This window comes from Octopus bimaculoides, chromosome 4 (genome assembly GCF_046866305.1).
Source record: "Octopus bimaculoides isolate indiv1 chromosome 4, ASM4686630v1, whole genome shotgun sequence".
NCBI classification, from domain to species: Eukaryota; Metazoa; Mollusca; class Cephalopoda; order Octopoda; family Octopodidae; genus Octopus; species Octopus bimaculoides.
The window spans coordinates 107,655,557-107,678,307 of record NC_142931.1 but is presented as its reverse complement, the minus strand read 5'-3'; the positions used below and the strand labels follow the sequence as shown (position 1 = coordinate 107,678,307).

Sequence of the window (22,751 nt, the reverse complement as noted above, 5' to 3'; positions counted from 1 at the left end):
ATACATCCTTCTTTTTCTCTTTTAAGGCTTCATTTTTGCTTCCCTTGTTTCTCTATCAAATTGGACGTGAACCAGATCCCAATCGCAAACTGAACATCCTCAAAGCTATTCCTAAACTTGCTCAACATAAGGTATTCTCATACATTCTTTTATTCTTATATATGTGTCAACCCAAGGCTGTGGCCATGGTACCCTAATAATTTGTAGTTTGTTTTGGAGTACTTTTATGGCTTAATCTGAGGAAGAAGAGAAACATTGATAACTACAAAGCCTAGTGGAAAGGAAAAAAAGGAAGGAATCACAACAAATAAATATACAATGTTCGCATCAGAGAGGACTCTTTGAATGCCACCCAAATGTTACCATATTTCTGTTGAAATCCTTTGCCTTCGTTTCTGTTAATTTTGAATATTATAAAGAATGTAGTAAAATAACTTTGTCACTATTAACCTTTCACACACTGCATTTTCTCTAAAATTGTTTCCTCTGCCACTGCCCTGTTACTACAGGGGAGAAAATTCATACAGTGACATGATGCAGCTACAGTGTGCTAAAGGTTAAGCTGCTAGTTGGAACATAAATTGAACATAAAATTTTGATGGAAGGTTTTAATTTAGATTACTTTTAGCAGTTTTGCTATCATATCTTTGTTGAAATACACTATATTGCTTCAGTTAATTGAGAAAATAATGAAGAATTTAGTAGAATAACTTTGGTATTATGGTTGGAACATAAACTGAGCATGAAATTTTGATATAATGTAAGTCTATTTAAAACAAGAATTTTGTATCATAGAACCAGAGGCAGTTGCAGGTGAGTCGATATCAAAAGGGATTAAATGTAGTGAAGAATTTGGGGAAATAATGATGATTCATGTATTAGCGAATAAAATGACAACAGACTTGTTGTTACTATATTGTTATTGATGTTGTTGTTGTTTAGCTCGGGTTAGCTTTGAGCAAACAAACCTATGATCAAGACTTTCCAACTTTGACCATCCTGTCTTTTCATATATGTAGCGCTACCTCATTTAATGCGTTCTTCATTTTTGAAAGTAGTTAAAGTGTGATTTAAAGGATATTTCATCCTGGATGATCATCCACATAGGAGTTTACTTTTACTTTTGAAATTATTGTTATTGTTATGGTTACAGTTGTTGTTGTCGTCAGAGGGGATGTTCTAGTGTTTATTTTCTATTGCTAATTTGATTTCAATAGTACAACACTGTACAATCATCATCATCATCATCGTTCAACGTCCTCTTTCTATGCTAGCATGGGTTGGACAATTCAACTGAGGACTAGTGAAACCAGATGGCTACACCAGGCTCCAATCTGATTTGGCAGAGTTTCTACAGCTGGATGCCCTTCCTAACGCCAGCCACTCAGAGAGTGTAGTGGGTGCTTTTACGTGTCACCCGCACAAAGTCCAGTCAGGCACATGCCCAGTACAATACATTTACAAAATATTTGAATACACATTCTCCTCGACTTATGACCATTTGCATTTATGACCACAAAAAATAAGAAAATAAAAAAGTAAATAAATAAATAAATAATAAATTTTCGGACATTGGGCAGCTGCACATATGATAACTGTGGCAGCATTTGGCAATGCAGGCCTCCCTCCGACCCAGGCATCCACTGTCTGCCACTTTCTCTCACTCAGATACTTTCAATCATCAGTTACTTTTGAATGAAAATAGTGTTGAATAATATAAATCCACATACGACCAGATTGACTTACAACCTGTCAGTCTGAATGGAACTCAGTCATAAGTCAAGGAGAAGGTGTATAGTATTCAGCATTTCCCAAACTTGGAATTTCTGTACATTGAATCTCTATATAATAAAAGCCAATATAAATTTTGGTTGGTTGGTTGGTTGATTGATTTCTCTAGTCATGCTCTATGTCATATAAAAATATTCATTGTAATTAATATTTTTCCTTATAAGCTTTTCAAGTAAGATGTTTGTTACCAGAATCTTATTTTTTTTTTGTTTTTTATGTTTTGTATTTTTTTGCATAACTTACTAGAGGTTTCTCCTTTTTTATGTACCCTCGCCACAAAGAGGGGAAATTTGTGTCCAGGTCAAGCTTTGTAAGCCTCCTTTATTTGGTTGGCATTTTTAACTTCCTAGTCAAAGGAAGAGTTCTTTTACTTTCTAGTACCATACCTAGCTGCTTTCATCCACAGCATCCTACAGCCAAAGAAGAAACTTACCAACAAAACAACTTTCACTGTTTCAACAACCTTAGTTTCTTCAGGAAGGTTTCTGAATTTGGATGCAATAGTACCCATGTATTTGTTTCTGATCGATCGGTTTATATTTACAGATGACATGGTGTTACTTGGCTCATCAGAAGGTGATCTATAGTATGTATTGATTGGGTTCACTGCCAAGTGCTGCAAGGCAAGAAAGAGAGTTAGCGTTGTGAAGACTGAGACATCAGTCCTCTCAAGAAAATCTTCTTAGTACACTGTGCATGTTATTGGAACATGACTGAGACAAATGTTGAAGATTAAGTATCTTGGAGTTGTATTCACATGTGATGGAAGACAGGAGGCTGAGTTGGACGCTAGAATTGCTGGTGCTGGCACAGTAATGTACCAATCCCAGTATGCAATCCTCAAAAGGGAAGAGATTGGTGAAACAGTCAAACTCACAATCTTCAATTTGGTTTTTGTGCCTATTCTCACCTATGTTTATGAATTTTGGTTACATGATGAAAAGGGCATGATCATTAATACATGCAACTGAAAAAGGGTTCCTCTCAAGCAGTAGTTCTCAACCATTTTTTCCCCATCGACCCCTTTGATTCTTATTTAACTCTACTGGACCTTCATAACCATTCAATGCATATAAAAAAAAATCCTATTGTATTTTTATAATTAAATATTATTAAGAATTGTATAAAAACATTAGAATATTTTGTGTATTGTTGAAGTATAAGCAATTTAATGCACATAAACTTCAACAACAAAATCTTATGTGAATCCCCTATGGTCATATGGACCCTGGTTGAGAACCATTGATCTAAAGGATCTCTAGAGTAATGCTACTCAACAGGGTGTGTTGCTCAGAGATCAGGGTGTTCCACAAGGTTTAGCCACTACTCTGCAATGAGGGATCACAGCTCCACTACTCTGGGCATGTGACTAGAATGCTGCAGGAAATGATCACCAGATGGATTCTTTAAGCCAAGCCAACTAGCAGATCTAGGAGTAGATCAAGTACTAGATGGTTGGATAATATCTATAGCCTCAGTTGGTCATGCTTCGGAATCCAGCCAGCAAATCTAATAATGGTTGCTTCTGATAGGACCATGTGGAGCAGATGCCTGAGGGCTCCTTCCCAGGAATGGTAGATAGAGGAGATGGATAGAAGGATGGATGGAAGAATGGAAATACTAAGGTATTCACTAAAGAACTTTTAGCAAATTGTTCCAAATCATTATATCACTACCAATACTACAATAATATTTATGCAGTACAGTGCTACCCATCATATGGTGGATATCTTTGGCAGTATACTTTCGTCAGCATGAGCAATATCAGGAAATATGGCATACATACAGTAATTATAATTTAATCTTTATGAAATTACCCATCATCATCATCATTTTATATCCATTTTCCATAGAAAGCTCCAACGTTAGCTTTGGCATTGTTTCAACAACTTGATGCTCCTCCTGATGTGTGTACTGGGTTCTTTTTTCATACCACTGGCAATAGTGAAGTCACCAAGTAACTTGCATAACAAAGAGAAGAAAAAGCCTGAATGACAAAAGAAAAAGTGTATGAGTATATTTGAGAGAAGTGGTGATGTCTTTATGCCAAGTGTTGAGAGGGCAAAATATGATAGAGAGACAAAAGTGTCTTGCTGTAGAGGAGATACATGGCTACCCTGCATTATATAAGCATGGGTGAGAGTAGTTAGAAAGATGATAAAGATGGTGATGAGAGATGCCAGAGTGTACTTCTGACAGCAAAATTATATTTCCAATGTTACCCATTGTATGACAAGTAATACTCTAGTATAAAAAAAATATTCTTCAAATTATTTAAGCAAATTAGTAAATTAAGTATTAAAAATAACCCAGAAGTGAATGCTTTTCCAAGACTTTTTTTTATTATTTAGTTTCATCTCAGAGCTGCGGCCATGCTGATGCACCGCTGTTAAGTGTGGGACACTTACAGTACCTAGATTTCCCAAGCGGTCACCCATCTAAGTACTCACTAGGCTCGACGTTGCTTAACTTCGGTGCTTGGACGAGAACCGGTGCTCTCAGCGTGATATAGCCGTAATATCTTCTAAAGATATTATATTTATATTTTCTTTATCTCTTCTGTAGGTTGTAGTTGGTCCAATTTTGAAATCTATCCAAGAATTAGGCTCTTACAAGGGGCTGAAAGCCATTTTCATTACACTACTGACAGAATTATGGAAAATACAGGACCGCTGCTTTCCCCAGTTGCAGAAAGCACTTACAGAAGAGCCCATCACTCCAGGTACCATAGCAGCAATATCAAATGAAGTGGTTTTTGCTAAAGCACACTCAATCACAAGTATCTGCGAATTAAGGTGATTATCTTGGTTTGTTATAATTTTGAGCATCATTTTGTGTTAAAAACGACATTCAAAATATTAGAGTCTAATTAAATCAGAAAAATTTTTCAATTTTTTTTTTTTTTAAACAATTTCTAAAATCAATTGATGACTCATTCTCTAAACATGTTTTTGGCTCCATTCTGACTCTACAAAATGAAAACATTTTCAGGTTATGAACAAGAAGTTTTGTATACTGCATATAGTTAAGAATCTTGCTTTCCAACCATGTGATTTTATGTTCAGTTCCACTGTAACCAAAGCCTTATGAGTGGTTTTATTAGACAGAAACTGAAAGAAGCTCATTGTGTGTGTGTGTGTGTGTGCGCGTGCACACCCATATCTTGAAATTACACAATAGTTTTAAATGAGTATCATCATCATACAAATGATGTTCAATCCCAATCTTCCAGGAAACATGTCTAGCCACACAGAAATATTACCTTACTTGGAAACTTGGAAGTGAGGGAGGTTTGGTGACAGAAAGGGCATCTAATCATAGAAAATATGCCTCAACAAATTCTGTTGGATACAAAGTAACCTGAGTACATTTTATCTTGGTAACAGTATCAAAGAGGGTTTTTTGGTCATCAGTATCACCAAAGAGCCTTACCTGCTATATTGCTGTCTGAGTTTGTAAAAAGAATGACCGTGCAAACCAAAGGAGATGGCGATGAAGTGGAAGATGACTCCTTTAAACGCGTCGCACGGTCGAACACAATAACATGTTATATAACATATGAAGGCTTGCAATGAGAGATGATGCGAGCGAGTGCCAGTAAAGGAAAGAGAGAGACAGAGTGACAGACAACCGTTAGATATATATGAAGGGTAGATTTATTAACATAGCGAACAGTGTGTCTATGTGTGCGTGCATGTGGCATATATACATAATACAATGTGTATGACAGGCCTTCTTGTACAAGAGTATGTATACAACAATATGAATGACGGCCCGTCATATAAGCCAGAGTGTGAGAGTACAAAATGTGTGTATACAATATGTGTGAATGAGGAATACAGAGCATTGAAAGAGTGTCTGTAACACAGTAGATAAGCGTCCTGAACGAAGATAGAGAAAATACCAGTTCGTATAAGAGTTACATAGTTGAATGTCTATACTCAGGAAGTTGTGGCTGAGGAGCAGAGCTGTGGTGTCACATGTATGTGAAGTTGAGCGTCGATGCTGTGACCAGTTACCTGGTACAGAAGATTCTTGCAGGTTAATTTATAGATGAACAGGGGCTCACTGGAACAGCAGAAAAATACTCTCTCACGTGACCTTATTAGAAGGCCACGATTGGACGGTATGCACCCTGGTGCAAAACAGAACTGTAGACAATTGCCGCGCAAATAAGAACCAATCAGGGTGGTGGACACAAGGGTCCAAAGCAGCCAAAGGCTAGATATTAGCCGCTTTGTTATCATTTGTGATTGAATGCCTGAGAGAGAGGTTTCACTACAAGTTCATTTAAACCAGCATGAATAAGCAGGTGAATAGAAAGTAGAAGAAAGAGTGATTGAAGGAGAAAATTAAAACAAGAGCAATACAAAGGAAATACTTATCAAAGAGAAATAATGTGTGAGGGAACTGTGTGTGTGTGTGTGTGATGGCTAGGTTATAAACAGAAAGAAGGAAATATTTTTACATGACATGTATGCATTATATAATAATAATAATAAATTGACCACAATATATGCATCATATAATATGAATAAATTAATCTTTATAAAATAAATATTTACTTAATGACTATTCATATATCTTATGTTTACAGGCCTGTGCAGCATGGACCAGATATGTTAAGTCTTTTATCTGATATTCTCAATAGTTGCTTATTAAAATCAACCACTCCAGCTGCAATAATGTCATTGAAAGGTTTAACGCACCTTTGTGAAGCAGAAGTGAGTTATTTTTCTTGATTATTCCACCCTAAAATAAAATATAAAGAAGATAATTTTGAATATGTACATGCACGCATACACACACACACACACACACACACACACACACACACACACACACACACACACACAAATTTCATTCAAGTTTAATATCCACTTTTCCATCCTTGGAAAGAGTTTATTTAGGCAGATTTTCTACACCTGAATACACTTCCTGTTGCCAACCCTTACCTGTTTCCAGTAAGACGACATGTCTCCATTATCAGATACGTTTTCACAGTATATTGGAAATGAATGACACTGCTTGTTTGATAATGACAATCATTACAAGTACACATGAAGTCAAGACTAGGAAACATACACACACACACACACTTATATACATACATGTGTTTGTCTGTGTGTGTGCCATGTAAATCACCCATGTGGTGCCACATAAAATTTCCCATGTGAAGCCATGTAAAAGCATCAATGTAGTTCCACATAAAAATGCCTGTGTGATTCCACGTAAATGTGCCCATGCAGTGCCACATAAAGGTACCCAGCACACTCTGTAAAGTGATTGGTGTTTGGAAGGGCATCCAGCCATAGAAGCTATGCTGAATCAGACTGGAGTCTGGTGCAGTTCCCAAGCTTAGATCAAACCATCCAACCCATAGCAGCATGGACAACAGACATTCAATGTTGATGATATATTATAGGCTTCTGTCAGATCCACTCACAAAGTTTTGGTTAGCTCAAGGTATAGTTGAAGATACTTGCCCATGATGTCATGCCATGAGACTGAACCCAGAACCATGTGGTTGGGAAACAAACTTCTTATCATTGTTTTAATTTTTTACTTTTCCATGCAAATGCATAGAAAAGTGGTTTGAGTGGAATTTGTTGAAGCAAATTTTCTACAGCTAGATGCCTCTCCTACTTGTTTACAAGCAATATAATGTTTCCCCATAACTGGACATGTTTATATGGAAGATTGGGAACAAATGACACTGCTTGTGTGACCATGACAGAATATCAAGACAGGGAGATATAAAAACACTCATGCACACATACATCATTCATATATACATACACATATATGTGCACACACACACATTATGCGTACTCTTTCCTTTTAGTCTTTCTTTGAAAATACATCTGGCTATGAGAAAATATTGCCTTACTTGGAAACAGGTGAGGGTTGGTGACAGGAAGGGTATGCAACTAAAAGTCTGCCTTTACAAATTCTGTCCTACCTATGCAAGCATAGTTAAATGGATATTAAAATGCTAGGCTTCTTTCAGTTTCCATCCACCAAACTCACCTACAAGGCTTTTCAGCTGACTTCTATGGTAGAAGACACTTTCACAAGGTGGTACTTAGTTGACCGAAATCAAAACCATGTGACTGAGAAGCACAAATCTTAATCACTGTATATGTGTGTGTATTGTAACTGATTGCTTGAAGTTTCATGATATCCAATTTGAAAGCAAGATTGTCTGATAACATCAACTAACCAATATGTTGCTGAGCACAGAGGGCTGAATATTATATAGATAGCATTTAACTTTTAGCAAAATGTAATACTTATCCGAATAATGCTTTAGAGATTGATAAATAAAATTCTATTATGTCAACTTGGTTATTGTGTTTCTTACTAATGATGCCTAAACTTAGTGATGACTGTGTTACTATAATGGAATTAGTTACGGTTAGTAGTTTAGCTAATACTGTCATTAATCTTTTCGTACAATTTTCTTACCAACAGTTGTTGATTTAGCTAGATTTTAACCACATTTAGGTATGGTTGTGTGGTTAAAAAGCTTGTTTCCCACCTGTATGGTTTTAGGTTCAGTTCCACTGCATGGCACCTTAGGGAAGTGTCTTCTGTTATAGTGCCAAAGCAACCAAAGCCTTACAAGTGGATTTGGCAGATGGAAACTGAAAGAAGCTCATCATTTGTGTGTGTGTGTGAGAGAGAGAGGTGGGAGACATAAAGTCTCCTTGTCATGACATTGCTTGTTGATTCTAAATGTCATTATAGCAAGCTATCTCATTTGATTCCACCCTTCTGAAATATTACTTGTCTGGAAATATGTGAGTTGGCAACAGGAAATACATGTGGCCATAGAAATTCTGCTTTGATAAATCCTATCTCGCCAATAGTTAGCATGGAAAAATAAATGTTAAAATGATGATTTAGATCTAGAAACTATGTTGCCTTTATGTCCCTTAAATATAATATTAGCTTTGCATTTTTACTAAGATCTCTACTTAGTAATCAATTTTAAGTTTTACTGTTTTGTCTAAACCTTCCCTATTAACCTTTAGTATTCAGATTACTTTGTCAAATACAATGTTTGTTTATTTATTTTGTTTTCAATTAATCATGTATTATCTTGTATTTTAGAGATTTCAGTGATGTGATTGTTCAGTTTTAGAATGACATTGTAGGGTTGAAGTGAGAAGCCAAATCTGACCAGTTTCAATATAAATCGGGTTAAATATTTTAGATAGCCATGGCCAATTTGGATGCTAAAGGGTTAATGTTGCAATAGATTTGTATAACTTTGTGTTGTTATTGACAAGCTGTTGATGTAGACAACAGCCTACATCAAAAGAATTTAAGTTTTATCAGAGAATATGAATTCTTGCTTGGTTATTTTGAGATTCAAACACTTAACTCTTTCTATACCATATTTCTGTTGAAATACATTACTTACATTTCAAGTAATTTTTAAAAAAAAAATTTGATGAATTTATTAAAATAACTTTGTCCTTTACATTATTTACATTCGATGGATATTTGTCCTCATTTTGTTTGTTGTTAACACGTTTCGGCTGATATACCCTCCAACCTTCATCAGGCATATGGCATAGTGGTTAAGAGCATGGGCTACTAACCCCAAGATTCCAAGTTTGATTCCAAGCAGTGACCTGAATAATAATAATAATAATAATAATAATAATAATAATAATAATAATAATAATATCAAAAAATACCTTAGGAATGAGAACCCAGGTTCGAAATTTCTCCAAGACACTTGATGAAGGCTGGAGGGTATATCAGCCGAAACATTATTTAACAGCAAACAAGATGAGGACAAATATCCGTCGAATGTGAATAATGTAAATAATGTACATAATTCCTCATCTCTTAAAGATAGAACTGAACTTTGTCATTGAGAAGCTGGTGTTTGGAACATAAATAAACATGAAATTTTGGTGGGAGGATTTTATTTAGATCTCTTTAAAACTGAAAGTTTGCATCATAGAACCAGAGGCTATCTTAGATGTGTTAGTATTAAAGGGTTGACCTTTTGTTACCATATTTCATTTGAAATACACTGTTTTTGTTTCAATTAATTTTGAAAATAATGAAGAATTTAGTAAAATAATTTTGTCATTATTAAACTAATGTTTTAAGACGAGCTACTCGGGTTTTAGGTATGTTACAAGAAATGTAACTAACATTGTTTTAGCTGTCTTTATTTACCTCTTTTATTCCTTACATTCTTGGATTTTTATTCACATTTTTAACACCAGTTACTAAACCATGAGTTGTGTGGTGATAAACTTTAAATAGACATGAAAATTTGATGGAAGGTTTTAAATTGGGTCAGGAATTTTTATATCTTAAAACCAGGGGTGACCTCAGGCAGGTTGGTATCAATAAGCCTAAAATCGCTAGTCTAGTTGAAAATATAGAGAGTGAGGGGAGAGAGGATGAAAAAGGTGTAGGAAGAGTGTGTTTATACTTATATATGTTTTATCACTACAGGTGATCAATATTCAAAGTCTGTGGAAATTACTGTCAACCAAACTTGCCAATGATTCTAGGTAAGTCTCATATTATGTCCTATAGAGTTTCAAAATTTTATACTTTATTATTTTTGAGAGTCTGACATCTTATCACTAATTCAGCTGTGGTGTAATCATGTTGCAGTTATAATTAGAAGAGTTAACAGAGCCACAGAGCTGAACTTTAGTTTCACTGACTTTAAGCAGCTGAGTAGCAAATTTTATTTTTTTTTTTTTTTGCCTTGTTTTGTTTCTGTATTCAATTGTCTGCAACTGATAACTTTCCAAGATATGCTTGCCATATATTCTATGGGTAGATAAACTAAGCTAGGTAAGTCTCTGTGGAGTCTTCTATTACAAGTCATGTCTAGTTTGCAATAGTGGAATCGACACAGTTATTTATTTGTACTTCCTCAACTCCTGAAAGATGAATGGGGATGTTGATCTCAGGATTTTCCTAAGAACATAAAGTCATCTAAGTAAATACCACATAAATTTTGACCAATGCTCTAAACAATTTGCCAGCAATATCTCCCTTAAATCATATGCCACTTTTTTCTGAAACAGAACATTGTTAGAAAATATTGTCCAGGGTCCAGCTTCTGAAATTCATCTTTTTTGTCCCTCCTCCTCCTTTAATTCCTGAAGCAGAATGTAACCTAATGATACACAAAGTTTAGTTGTCCTCACAACACTTACTTAGCCAATTAGCCTCTTGTGATTAATTATACCATTAAAGGACAATTAAGCCTTTTAGTTATCACATTTCTATCAAAATACTCTGCCTTCATTTCAATAAATTTTGTAAATAATGAAGACTTTAGTAAAATAATTTCAACATTATGAAGCTGGTATTCAGATCATAGATTAACATAAACTTTTGATGGAAGGTTTTCATATAGATTCCTTTAAAGCTGGAAGTTTGTACCGTAGAACAAGTTTGTATAATGGGGCAGTTTCAGGTGGGTTGGTGCCAAAAGAGTTAATATGCAGAAGTTTTGATCAGAAATCAATCTTCCCACAGTTATCTCGCAACTTTCTTGATATATATACACAGTAACCATCACTACTTCAGGGTTAGGGGTTCAAAATACCTCTAAATTTCTCACTCAAACAATTAATGCTATTAAAGAATAAAAAGTTTAGGAAGGTATAACAATGCAATATAGAACAAAAAATAGACTGTATACCTGTTGTAACTTGGTAAACTGTAGTCCGATGATATTTTGGAATTAGAATTCCTTCTTCAGATCTTATTTGCTGGAGTCTCTGCTATAAACTGTTTTCCAACGGTTTTTCTTTTTTCTGAAGCGTCTCAGGAGTGGTCTCACGGAGCTTCTCCTGGAATTCCTCATGAGAAGTGCGTGAGGTCGGCTGTTTCAATCTCGTGTGTGTTGGTACATCTGTGGCGCTGCTTCTAAGTTATGTGTTATACGTGCAGCTTCTCTTTTTTTTTCTTTCTTTTTTTTTGTTGTAAACAATATATGAGCATGTTATTAAGAATTAACCTACACACATCCAGATGTAGCTAAATAATATATTGATTACCAACTTCCATCCTGTTGTTAATTTGGGGTCCTAGTTTGTGTATGAGTAAAGCTTCCTTGATTCTTAAATTACCCAAATTTCTTTCATCGGCCTCAATTGTGACTGTTATGCTTTTATCAGTGTTCCGGCATCTTTCTAGATGTTTTCTGAAGGAGGAGGCTCTCGTGTTCATATGTTCTTTGATGCGGACGTGTAACGGTCTTGTTGTGCTACCCACATAGAACTTGTTGCATTTGTTACATTGTATTTTATACACAACATTTACCCGTTGGCATAAATCTGTGTCACGGATGGGACAATTTGTTAATGTGCATTGATTGTTGTCCCTTATTCGTTTCTTTGCGAGGTGTCCTATTTTTGTTGGTGTTGTTGTTGTTGAACTCAGGTAAGTTTTGATCATGCAAACCTTTGACAAAGGCATTCTTGCTATGACCATCCCATCTTTTTTTTCAGATCTATACATCTTAATTGTTACAATGCATCCTTTGCATATTTAGGATTGTAGTATATAATTTGAAGGCATTTGGCTACTGTTTCTTACAGGTTGAGTCATTGCTTCATACCTCCTGCATGCCAGTATAGTGGAGTGGCAAAATTGATAGAACAGCATTATTTAATTTCATTCCTCTCCATTCCAAGTTCAAATACTAGTGGGACTGAGTTAATAAATTTAACACCAATGATGCACAGGGGTTGATTAAATCAATTATATCCTTGCCTTACAAACCTGTAACCTTATACAATTTTGAGAAATTATTATTTCCTTCCTCTGACTGATGACCTGATGCATATGGGTTTTGTTTTTGAAAAGAAACAAGTCTTTTTGTTAGACAGAATACCACTGTATTCTAGTTAATAGTTCTCACTAGTGGAATTGAACTCACAACTGCAAGATCACAAATCTGCTTTGTATAATTGTAGATTTATATCACCTCCTAGTTGAACTAACTATAAGGTTCTGCATCACTGGTAGAAAGAAATAGCAGGCAACTTTCCTCATTCTACTATTGTAGCCCTTTAGCATTTAAGCTGGCTATATCCAGCCAAGATATTCTACCTATTTAATGTTAGAACTGGCCAAATCTGACCTCTCACACCTACTCTACAATGTCATTCTTAAAATAAACAATTGTTCCATCAAAATCACAAGGCTATGAGATAATACATGGTTAATTCAAAATAATAATAATCATCATCATCATCATCATCATCGTTTAACGTCCACCTTCCATGCTAGCATGGGTTAGACGATTTGACTGAGGACTGGCGAACCAGATGGCTACACCAGGCTCCAATCTGATTTGGCAGAGTTTCTACAGCTGGATGCCCTTCCTAACACCAACCATTCCAAGAGTGCAGTGGGTGCTTTTACGTGCCACCGGCAGGAAAGCCAGTCAGGCAGTACTGGCAATGGCCACTCTCTAAATGGTGTATTTTACGTGCCGCGTGCACAGGAGCCAGTCCGGTGGCACTGGCAACGACCTCACTCGAATGTTTTTTCACGTGCCACCGGCACAAGTGCCAGTAAGGCAACACTGGTAACGATCATGCTCAAATGGTGCTATTTACGTGCCACTGGCACGGAAGCCAGACAGCTGCTCTGGGAATGATCATGCTCAGACGGTGCTCTTAGTGCTCCACTGGTACAGGTGCCAACACGATTTTGATTTCACTTGCCCCAACAGGTCTTCGCAAGCCGAGTTTAGTGTCCAATGAAGGAGAGGTGCTAGTCGTCTGAATAAATAAGTAATACATTTGACTGAGTAATCTGAATGCTAAAGAGTTAAAATAAGAAGGACATGTTCAGTAATGCAGTTTTAAAGGCTGGGATGCATCAGATACTCACTGACCACTGCTGGGAAAAATGTTCATTTCCCTCTGATATTTACTGTGTTTTTAATACAGTAAGTCCATAAGTGGTGTTATCTTGGGACAAATACTGCAGTAACTGGCCAATCACCTGTGAAAACATCAAGTATGCTGTATATATTGCTTTCCCACCACCATCTATTCAACATTGTATATGTATCTATCTGTCAATCTTTCTGTCTATCAATTTCTTTACTTCTCTTTCCGTATCTCTCCTGCCCTCTCTCAACCAATCATGCAATTGACTGGACTGATTTTGATTTATGAAAGATAAAATTAACCACAGTGCTATTTGAACTCTGAAACATCATGGATGAAACATAAATACTGTTACACATTTATTGAAGATCTCTACCATCTCAGTAACCTCTGGATTTTATCCAGAGGTTACTGAGATGGTAGACCCTCTTTGGCTATGAGGCACAAGTCCAGGCAAGGTTGTTTATGGAAGACCAGCAGTTGCCCATGCATACTAGTCTCCCCTCTTCACACCACAGATGTTATCCAAGAGAAGGCAAAGGCTGATACAGCATGGCACTAGTGATATTGCAACTCATTTCTACAGCTGAGTGAACTGGAGCAGCTTGAAATAAAGTATCTTGCTCAAGAACACCACACACAGCTTTATCTGGGAATTGAACTCACTACTTCATGATTGTAAACCCAATGCTCAAACCACTGAGCTATTTGCCTATGATACTTGACCTCAGTTATATCCTTTACTACAGGATCAAGATTTTCATAAAAATATACATCAGACAACTTGGTTGGTAGCAGGGTGCAATACTAATTTAGATCATCAATTAACTGTAGTCTGATAAGCCAGCTAGTTGCAACTGTTACTTTCTTTAAACAGCAAATTATTTGAGGACTTGTCATTCTAGTATATTCCATTGTCTTTTTTATCTAATTTTTAGACCTGGCATTACCATAGAAATTTGCAAGTTATTTGCTCTAGTACCACAACTAGCTGTTGAAAATGAAGAATTTGAGGTAAAAATTGTTTCATTCATTACAATATTTCATTATTGTTTTGTTTTCTTTCACAATCTATTTTTCTCTCCTAATGCATATCCTTGTATATTTGAATTCTGTTTGGGCAATTATCTTCATAGCTAGAGGCTTTCCAAACTATTTTCCCAAATATAAAACTGGACACGTGATGTAGCTGTGTGATTAGGAAGCTTGCTTTCCAAATAAGTAGTTTCAATTGTGTGTAGGGTTGCACATGCGGGACACGTTTCTCATTCTCATGATGAGGACTGCCATCAATATATTCAATTTGACATTGTCCGCAATAGATGAGTTCCGTAGGAGGCCATAGGTTTGGCATAGTGTAAATGAAGGACTTGGGTTTTATTATTCACAGTTACTAGCCAGAGTTCTGTATCTAGTACTGGTAGTCTATGGTTAGGGTGTTTTGTAGGGTATATATATATATATACCCATATATGTATATTTATATATCATTTAGAAAATGGAGGATAATATGCTGCACCCAACGACTTGCAGACAGTGTATCCCATTGAATTCATTAATTTAATTCATAGCTAAAGTGACAAAAGAAAAAACACAAAGTACAGGTGTTTATGACAAACCATGTTATTTTGACAACCGGGTTTACAGATAAACGTACAAAGTACATAAGGAATTAGAGAATGAACAAAAGTTTAATCTTACAGCTGTTTCGGCCTAGCTTTGTCATGCCCCATTCTTTCCGTATAGTTCCTGCCGGAGTGATTATCGGATGAAATGTTGAAATGGCGGTACATGCACGATTCGCTAGGCCTCTTCAGAGATTCACAAAGAATTTCATACAAATATAGAGTAAGAGGTAAAAACAGAGGTGAAATAGAAACAAGAACAAAAACAAAAGCAAAAATAAAATAAAAATAAAAATAAGGGTACAGCAAGAAAAAAATAATAATAATAAATAAATAAATGAAAATATAACATATAGGAAATATAAAAATATATAAAAGCAAAAATATGAGGCGCATAAAAATCCTACAAACAGTACAAATAGCTATAGACACTCCAATACATATATATACATGATCGGTTTGTGATCCATTGATCAGCTTGAAAAACTGTTAAGATATTAAGGTATTTTTTAGCATGAAACCAATGGTAGTCTTGATACACAAATAAAGAAATTCTATCCACCAATGCAGTTTTGAGCACTCATTCTTATCGGTTGACATTTATATATATATGTATATATACACACACACACACACACACACACACACACACACACACACATACATATATATATATACGAGGTGTTGTCACAAAGTATAATGATGCATGAGCAAAATCTGCATGGGTATTAGCTGGCCACATCCTTCCTGAGCATGCGCAAAAATTTTCGTCTCTGTAGGTTGCTCCATTGGCCCCCAGTAATGTGTTGAGTACAGATGTGAAGAATGTGCTGTGGGAATTTTCCTTTTGAGTCAAGGTAACCGAGTACATTGAGCAAAGATACTGTATCAAATTCTGCACCTTAGTGGACAGTGAGCCACATTGTGGAAGACCATCGACCAGCAGAAACAATGAAATGATTGCAAAGATTCAAGGAACAGTCTATGAAGACTGTTGTATGACTATTGAGGAGATTGTTGCCTATGTTGGAATCAGCCATGGGACAGTTCAGTTCAGTCAGTTCATTCTGCCCATGTTGTCCAAGCATTCCTCGTCAAGCAAAACACACCACTTGTTTGTCAGGCTTCCTATTCTCCAGACATGGCTCCGTGTGGCTTTTGGCTATTCCCAAAGCTCAAAAAAACACTCAAAGGAAGAAGATTTGAGTCAACAGAGGACATTAAGCAAAATTCGAAGACGCAGCTCTAAAGCATCCCAAAAAGTGATTTCCAGAAATGTTTCCAGCAGTGGCAGGAACGCTGCTAGCAGAAGTGTGTAGCCTCCCAAGACAGATACATTGAAGGAGACTAAATCAAAATAATGAGTTTATAATGATACTTGTTTTCTAGACAAAGGTTGGATACTTTTTGACTACACCTCATATAACGAGAGTTGTTGTGTTTGTTAGTATTCTGTTCAGAAACTATACAAATATACATGTACAACACAGTATACATTATTATTTGCCGTCTCTTCCAATTATCTTCATTTAACCTGCTCTTGTAGAGACACTGTTATTTGCATTGTAAGCATTAAAAATTTTGTCAGCTAAGAATTATAATGCTCTTTTGTTAAGTGAATTTATACAAGCAATGAAATGAACACTTATTTTTTTGGTTACAATTAGTGTGAAAAATAAAAAAAAATAATATGAAACGTGATTGCAGTTTCATGCACTTATATACTGATTTCTCAATAATATATAGTCCATGACCAAGTTAATGTTATAGAAATATTAGTCTTTAATTAACTTAACTGACAAGATTTATTTATTATATAAGAATTAGAAATGGCAGTTATCCACCCACCCATATATATGTGTGTATATATATATATATATATATATATATATGGCTCAGTGGTTAGAGCATCGAGCTTACGATTGTGAGGTTGTGAGTTCAAATCCCGGACCGGGCTGCGTGTTGTGTTCTTGAGCAAGACACTTTATTTCACGTTGCTCCAGTTCATTCAGCTGTAGAAATGAGTTGTGACATCACTGGTGCCAAGCTGTATCAGCCTTTGCCTTTTCCTTGGATAGCATCAGTGACATGAAGAGGGGTGGCTGGTATGCATGGGCGACTGCTGGTCTTCTATAAACAACCTTGCCTGGACTTGTGCCTTGGAGGGTAACTTTCTAGGTGCAATCCCATGGTCGTTCGTGACCGAAGGGGGTTCTGCTATATATATGCATGTATATCATTATCATCATCATCATTTAATGCCGCCTTCAAAGTGATGAAGATGATATACATACATATATGTATATATATATATGTGTGTGTGTATGTATGTATGGATATTGTGTGTATATATATATATATATGTGTGTACTATGGTAAATCTGTATATGTATGTATATATACATACATATATAGATATAGATATATGTATATATATATGTGTGTGTGTGTGTATTTGTATATATATAATATGTATGTATATATTTGTATATGTATATGTATGTATATATGTGTATGTATATATGTGTGTGTGTGTATATATATATATATATATATATATATATATATATATATATATATATATATATATACATACGTATGTATTGGGAAATTGATATTCAGGATCAGACCAAGTAGAGAGGTGCTGGCTGCAATGCCTGGGAGGAAAAGATGATTCAGCACTCTGAGCTTAAAGGGGCCTGTCACAAATGAACAATTGGAACTGAAATTAACAGTGAACATTAGATATGTATTATGTGTGAACGTGTTCTGTTGTCAAAAGCAAGATATGTGAATCATATCAAGTCACATGAAAATCAAAATGACCAGGTAGATAATAATCTTGCACACCAATCGCCTCTTTTTCACCAAGGATCAGTCCTCGGCCCCCTCTTATTTATCATAGTCCTCCAGGCAATAACAGAGGAATTCAAGACAGGCTGACCCTGGGAGCTTCTCTATACTAATGACCATACTGTCATAGCTGAAACACTACTAGAACTAGAGAAGAAATTTCAGGTTGGAAACAAGGTTTAGAATTAAAGGGCCTTAGAGTCAATGTTGCAAAAACCAAAGTCCTAGTAATTAGGATGGCAAACAAATCACAAACACTTTCAGGCAGATGGCCCTGCTCGATCTGTAGAAAAGGTGTAAGTAGAAACTCTGTAAAATATACCCAGTGTAAGCTATGGACAAATAAGAGGTGCAGTAACATGAAAGAACAGTTAACTGAGATGATAGTCTTTGTGTGCGGCAGATACACAGGGGAAATAAACACTGAAGATGTTCAGAAAACAGATTCCGTTACATGCCAGGGAGAGAAACTAGAAGTAGTTGATAGATTCCGCTATCTAGGTGACCGAGTCTGTAGTGGTGATGGGTGTTCTGAGAGTGTAGCCTGGGAAAAGTTCAGAAAGTTCCTACCTCTGCTGGTGACAAAAGGCCTCTCGCTCAGAGTGAAAGGTAGACTGTATGAGACGTGTGCAAACTGCCATCCTACATGGCAGTGAAACATGGGCCGTGACTGTTGAGGATATATGTAGGCTTGAAAGAAATGAAGGTAGTATGATCCACTAGATGTGTAATGTCAGTGTGCACACATAACAGCGTGTGAGCACCCTCAGAGAAATGTTGGACATTTCTTCTTGCACACAGTATCAGATGTGGTGTGCAAGAGAGACGACTGTGCTAGTATGGTCATGTGCTGTGTATGGATGAGGAGAGCTGTGTGAAGAAGTGTCACTCCCTAACAGTGGAATGAACCTGTGAAAGAGGGAGACCCAGGAAGACAAGGGATGAGGTGGTGAAGCATGACCTATGAACGTTGGGCCTCACAGAGGCAATGACGAAAGACCAAGACCTCTGGAGATATGCTGTGATTGAGAAGACTCAGCAAGGAAAGTGAGATCACAGCTGTAGCCTCTATCAGTGTCGCATAACCAGCCAATCTTTAAAGTACTTTCAAATTGTCAGGCAAAACATCGTACTTGGGGAAACCTATTGAGTCAAGTAAAATCAAAATCAAAATATTTCTACAAATGGGTCATCACCCACTACTGTCAATATACAGTTCTAAACAAGAAAAACCAACACACACAGCAAATAGACTACAGCGATGAGGCACTTCATTATTGAATTATCACTACAAAATGGAATATTTACTGTCAAAAAAACTATGGCATGCAGATGGTTTGTCCAGACTGATACCAAAACACTGCAAGCCATTCAAAGATACTGTAATCACAGCTTTAAGAGCAGAAGAAGAAATAAAAGATGTAATGTGGTATGTGAATTACTGGTAACCCGAGAAAACGTGAAATGCGGTAAAGGACAAATTCATAACAGAAGTGAAAAGAACGCTATGGTCAGGAAAAGTAAATAGGAACAGGATTGGTGTGAAATGAAACCATGATGTTAACCTATACTCAATTTATGATGGTGTACTGATGTATGCACAGAGAGTAGTGATACCTGAAACACTACAAAAGAAAATGTTGAAGGAATTTCATGTTGGACATCCTGGTATTTCAAGGATGAAAGCTTTAATGCGTAGCTACATGTACTGGCCAAAAATGGATACAGAAACCAAAAATTTAGTGAAAGGCTATAGAGGATGTGCTCTTGCAGCAAAATTACTAAGTAAGCCTTGGCCAAAAGTAGATGTTCTGTGGTCAAGACCACACATCGATTTTGCTGATCTTTTAAACGGTTCATACTACTTAGTGGTAGTTGATAGTTTCTCTAAATGGTCCGAAATTTGTAAGTGTAAAGAGCCAACCACCTCGACTGTGACAAATTTTTTACATGAGTTGTTTGCGAGATTTGGCATCCTAGACATGATAGTGTCTGACAATGGAATGCAATTTGTATCTTTTGAATATAAAAAGTTCTGACAAAATATGAACTCCTATTAGAATTTACATACCACAGACTGAAAGCATTTCTACCACTTCTACACACCACTTTCTTTGAATAATGGAACTGCAACTATAACATCTTTATACATTTTTATTTTTATTTCTATATTCATTCTCCTATTTCCCTATATACTCCTTATTTGCTTCCTTTTCCAAAATAACTCCTCATATTGAAATCTAATATTTCCTTCTATTTAACCATCTCACATCGTCTCTGATGAAGGGATATCCTTAATATCCTAGAAACAGCTATAAGACTAACTTTCTCTTGGCTTTGTTGTCTCATTTTATTTAGCATATAATATACATGCTCATACAAGACCCGCATTAGACTCCTAACTTGTATCATTATCAAACCGAGAGTTTAACTATGGTCCTTCCATAGCACTTACATAGTGTTATCTGCCACTTTGGGTCGTCTGGATACCAATACCTCTTATATATATATATATATATATATATATATATATATATATAGAGAGAGAGAGAGAGAGAGAGAGAGACGAAAGTGTACGTACGCCGCTATATATATATAATACAAAATGGGACAAGAACGCAGAACATCCAGACAGTTAGGTGATACAAAAAAGGGACAACAAAACATTCAGATAGACGATACAAAGAAAACAAAGACGGGTAATTTGGAGTTTTCTTTCCTCAGTCGAGTTCCAGATTATCTTTGCAATTTCAGCTGGTTATACTCGAGATTGCTCCAATCTGGTCAGCCCCAAGGAAAAACTAAGCTAAGAGCATTAGATTCCTTGGAAGAAAGCAGCGAATGTATATGAAAAGAAGGACGGAAAAAAATGGAGAATGTTACACAAATACAAATAACAGGACATAACAGCAGGTGTCTATCAACTAAGGACAAATTAAATTAAGCTGGCATGTGTGGAAATAAAGCCTTACAGCAGGATACACGATTTCACATGTTTCGAGCGGGATCGTTGCCAGTGCCCCTGGACTGGCTCATGTGCGGGAGACACATGAAATCTTTCGAGCGGGATCGATGCCAGTGCCCCTGGAATGACTCATGTGCGGGCGACACATGAAATCTTTCGAGCGAGATCGTTGCCAGTGCCCCTGGACTGGCACTTGTGCGGGTGACACATGATATCTTTCGAGCGGGATCGTTGCCAGTGTCCCCGGACTGGCTCATGTGCGGGTGATACATGATATCTTTCGTGCGAGATCGTTGCCAGTGCCCCTGGACTGTCTCTTGTGCGGATGACACATGAGGTTTTTCGAGCGAGATCGTTGCCGGTGCCCCTGGACTGGCTCATGTACGGGTGACACATGAAATATTTCGAGCGGGATCGTTGCCAGTGCCCCTGGACTGGCTCATGTGCGGGCGACACATGAAATCTTTCGAGCGGGATCGATGCCAGTGCCCCTGGACTGTCTCTTCTGCGGGTGACACATGAGGTTTTTCGAGCGAGATCGTTGCCGGTGCCCCTGGACTGGCTCATGTACGGGTGACACATGAAATATTTCGAGCGGGATCGTTGCCAGTGCCCCTGGACTGGCTTATGTGCGGGCGACACATGAAATCTTTCGAGCGGGATCGATGCCAGTGCCTCTGGACTGGCTCATGTGCGGGCGACACATGAAATCTTTCGAGCGAGATTGTTGCCAGTGCCCCTGCACTGGCTCTTGTGCGGGTGACACATGAAATGTTTTGAGCGGGACGGGATCATTGCCAGTGCCCCTGGACTGGCTCATGTGCGGGCGACACATGAAATCTTTCGAGCGAGATCGTTGCCAGTGCCCCTGGACTGGCTCTTGTGCTGGTGACACATGAAATTTCTTCGAGCGAGATCGTTGCCGGTGCCCCTGAACTGGCTCTTGTGTGGGGTTGTTGTAGGATTTTTGAGCGAGATCGTTGCTGGTGCCCCTGGACTGGCTCTTGTGCGGGTGACACATGAGGTTTCTCGAGCGAGATGAGCGTGGCCGTTGCCAGTACTGCCTGACTGGCCTTCGTGCGGGTGACACGTAAAAGCACCCACTACACTCTCTGAGTGGTTGTCGTTAGGAAGGGCATCCAGCTGTGGAAACACTGCCAAATCAGATTGGAGTCTGGTGTAGCCATCTGGTTTCACCAGTCCTCAGTCAAATCGTTCAGCCCATGCTAGCATGGAAAGCGGACGTTAAACGACGACGACGATATATATGTGCTGTGCGTGAGAAGACCCGGCAAGCCAAGTGAGATCATTGCCAGGGCCCCTGGACTGGCTCTTGTGCGGGTGGCACATAAGATGCACCATTTTGAGCGTGACTGTTGCCAGTGCCGCCTGACTGGCCTTCGTAGGGTTTTCGAGCGAGATCGTTGCCAGCGCCCCTGGACTGGCTTTTGTGCGGGTGGCACATAAAAGACACCATTTCGAGCGTGGCCGTTGTCAGTACCGCCTGACTGGCCTTCGTGCGAGTGACACGTAAAAGCACCCACTACACTCTCTGAGTGGTTGGCATTAGGAAGGGCATCCAGCTGTAGAAACTCTGCTAAATTAGATTGGAGC

General features: G+C 37.5%; 1 protein-coding gene and 1 pseudogene across 1 annotated transcript in view; one reads left to right on the top strand and one right to left on the bottom strand.

Moving 5' to 3' along the window:
- Positions 1-22,751, top strand: part of LOC106879427 (focadhesin) — a 301,702-nt gene that overhangs the window by 87,108 nt on the left and 191,843 nt on the right. The window contains exons 11-15 of the mRNA XM_089351161.1: positions 27-131; positions 4,357-4,586; positions 6,389-6,515; positions 10,279-10,337; positions 14,633-14,708. Coding sequence (XP_089207287.1) covers positions 27-131; positions 4,357-4,586; positions 6,389-6,515; positions 10,279-10,337; positions 14,633-14,708 — 597 coding nt within the window. The remainder of the gene's footprint in view (positions 1-26; positions 132-4,356; positions 4,587-6,388; positions 6,516-10,278; positions 10,338-14,632; positions 14,709-22,751) is intronic.
- LOC128247739 (5S ribosomal RNA) lies at positions 4,193-4,311 on the bottom strand (annotated as a pseudogene).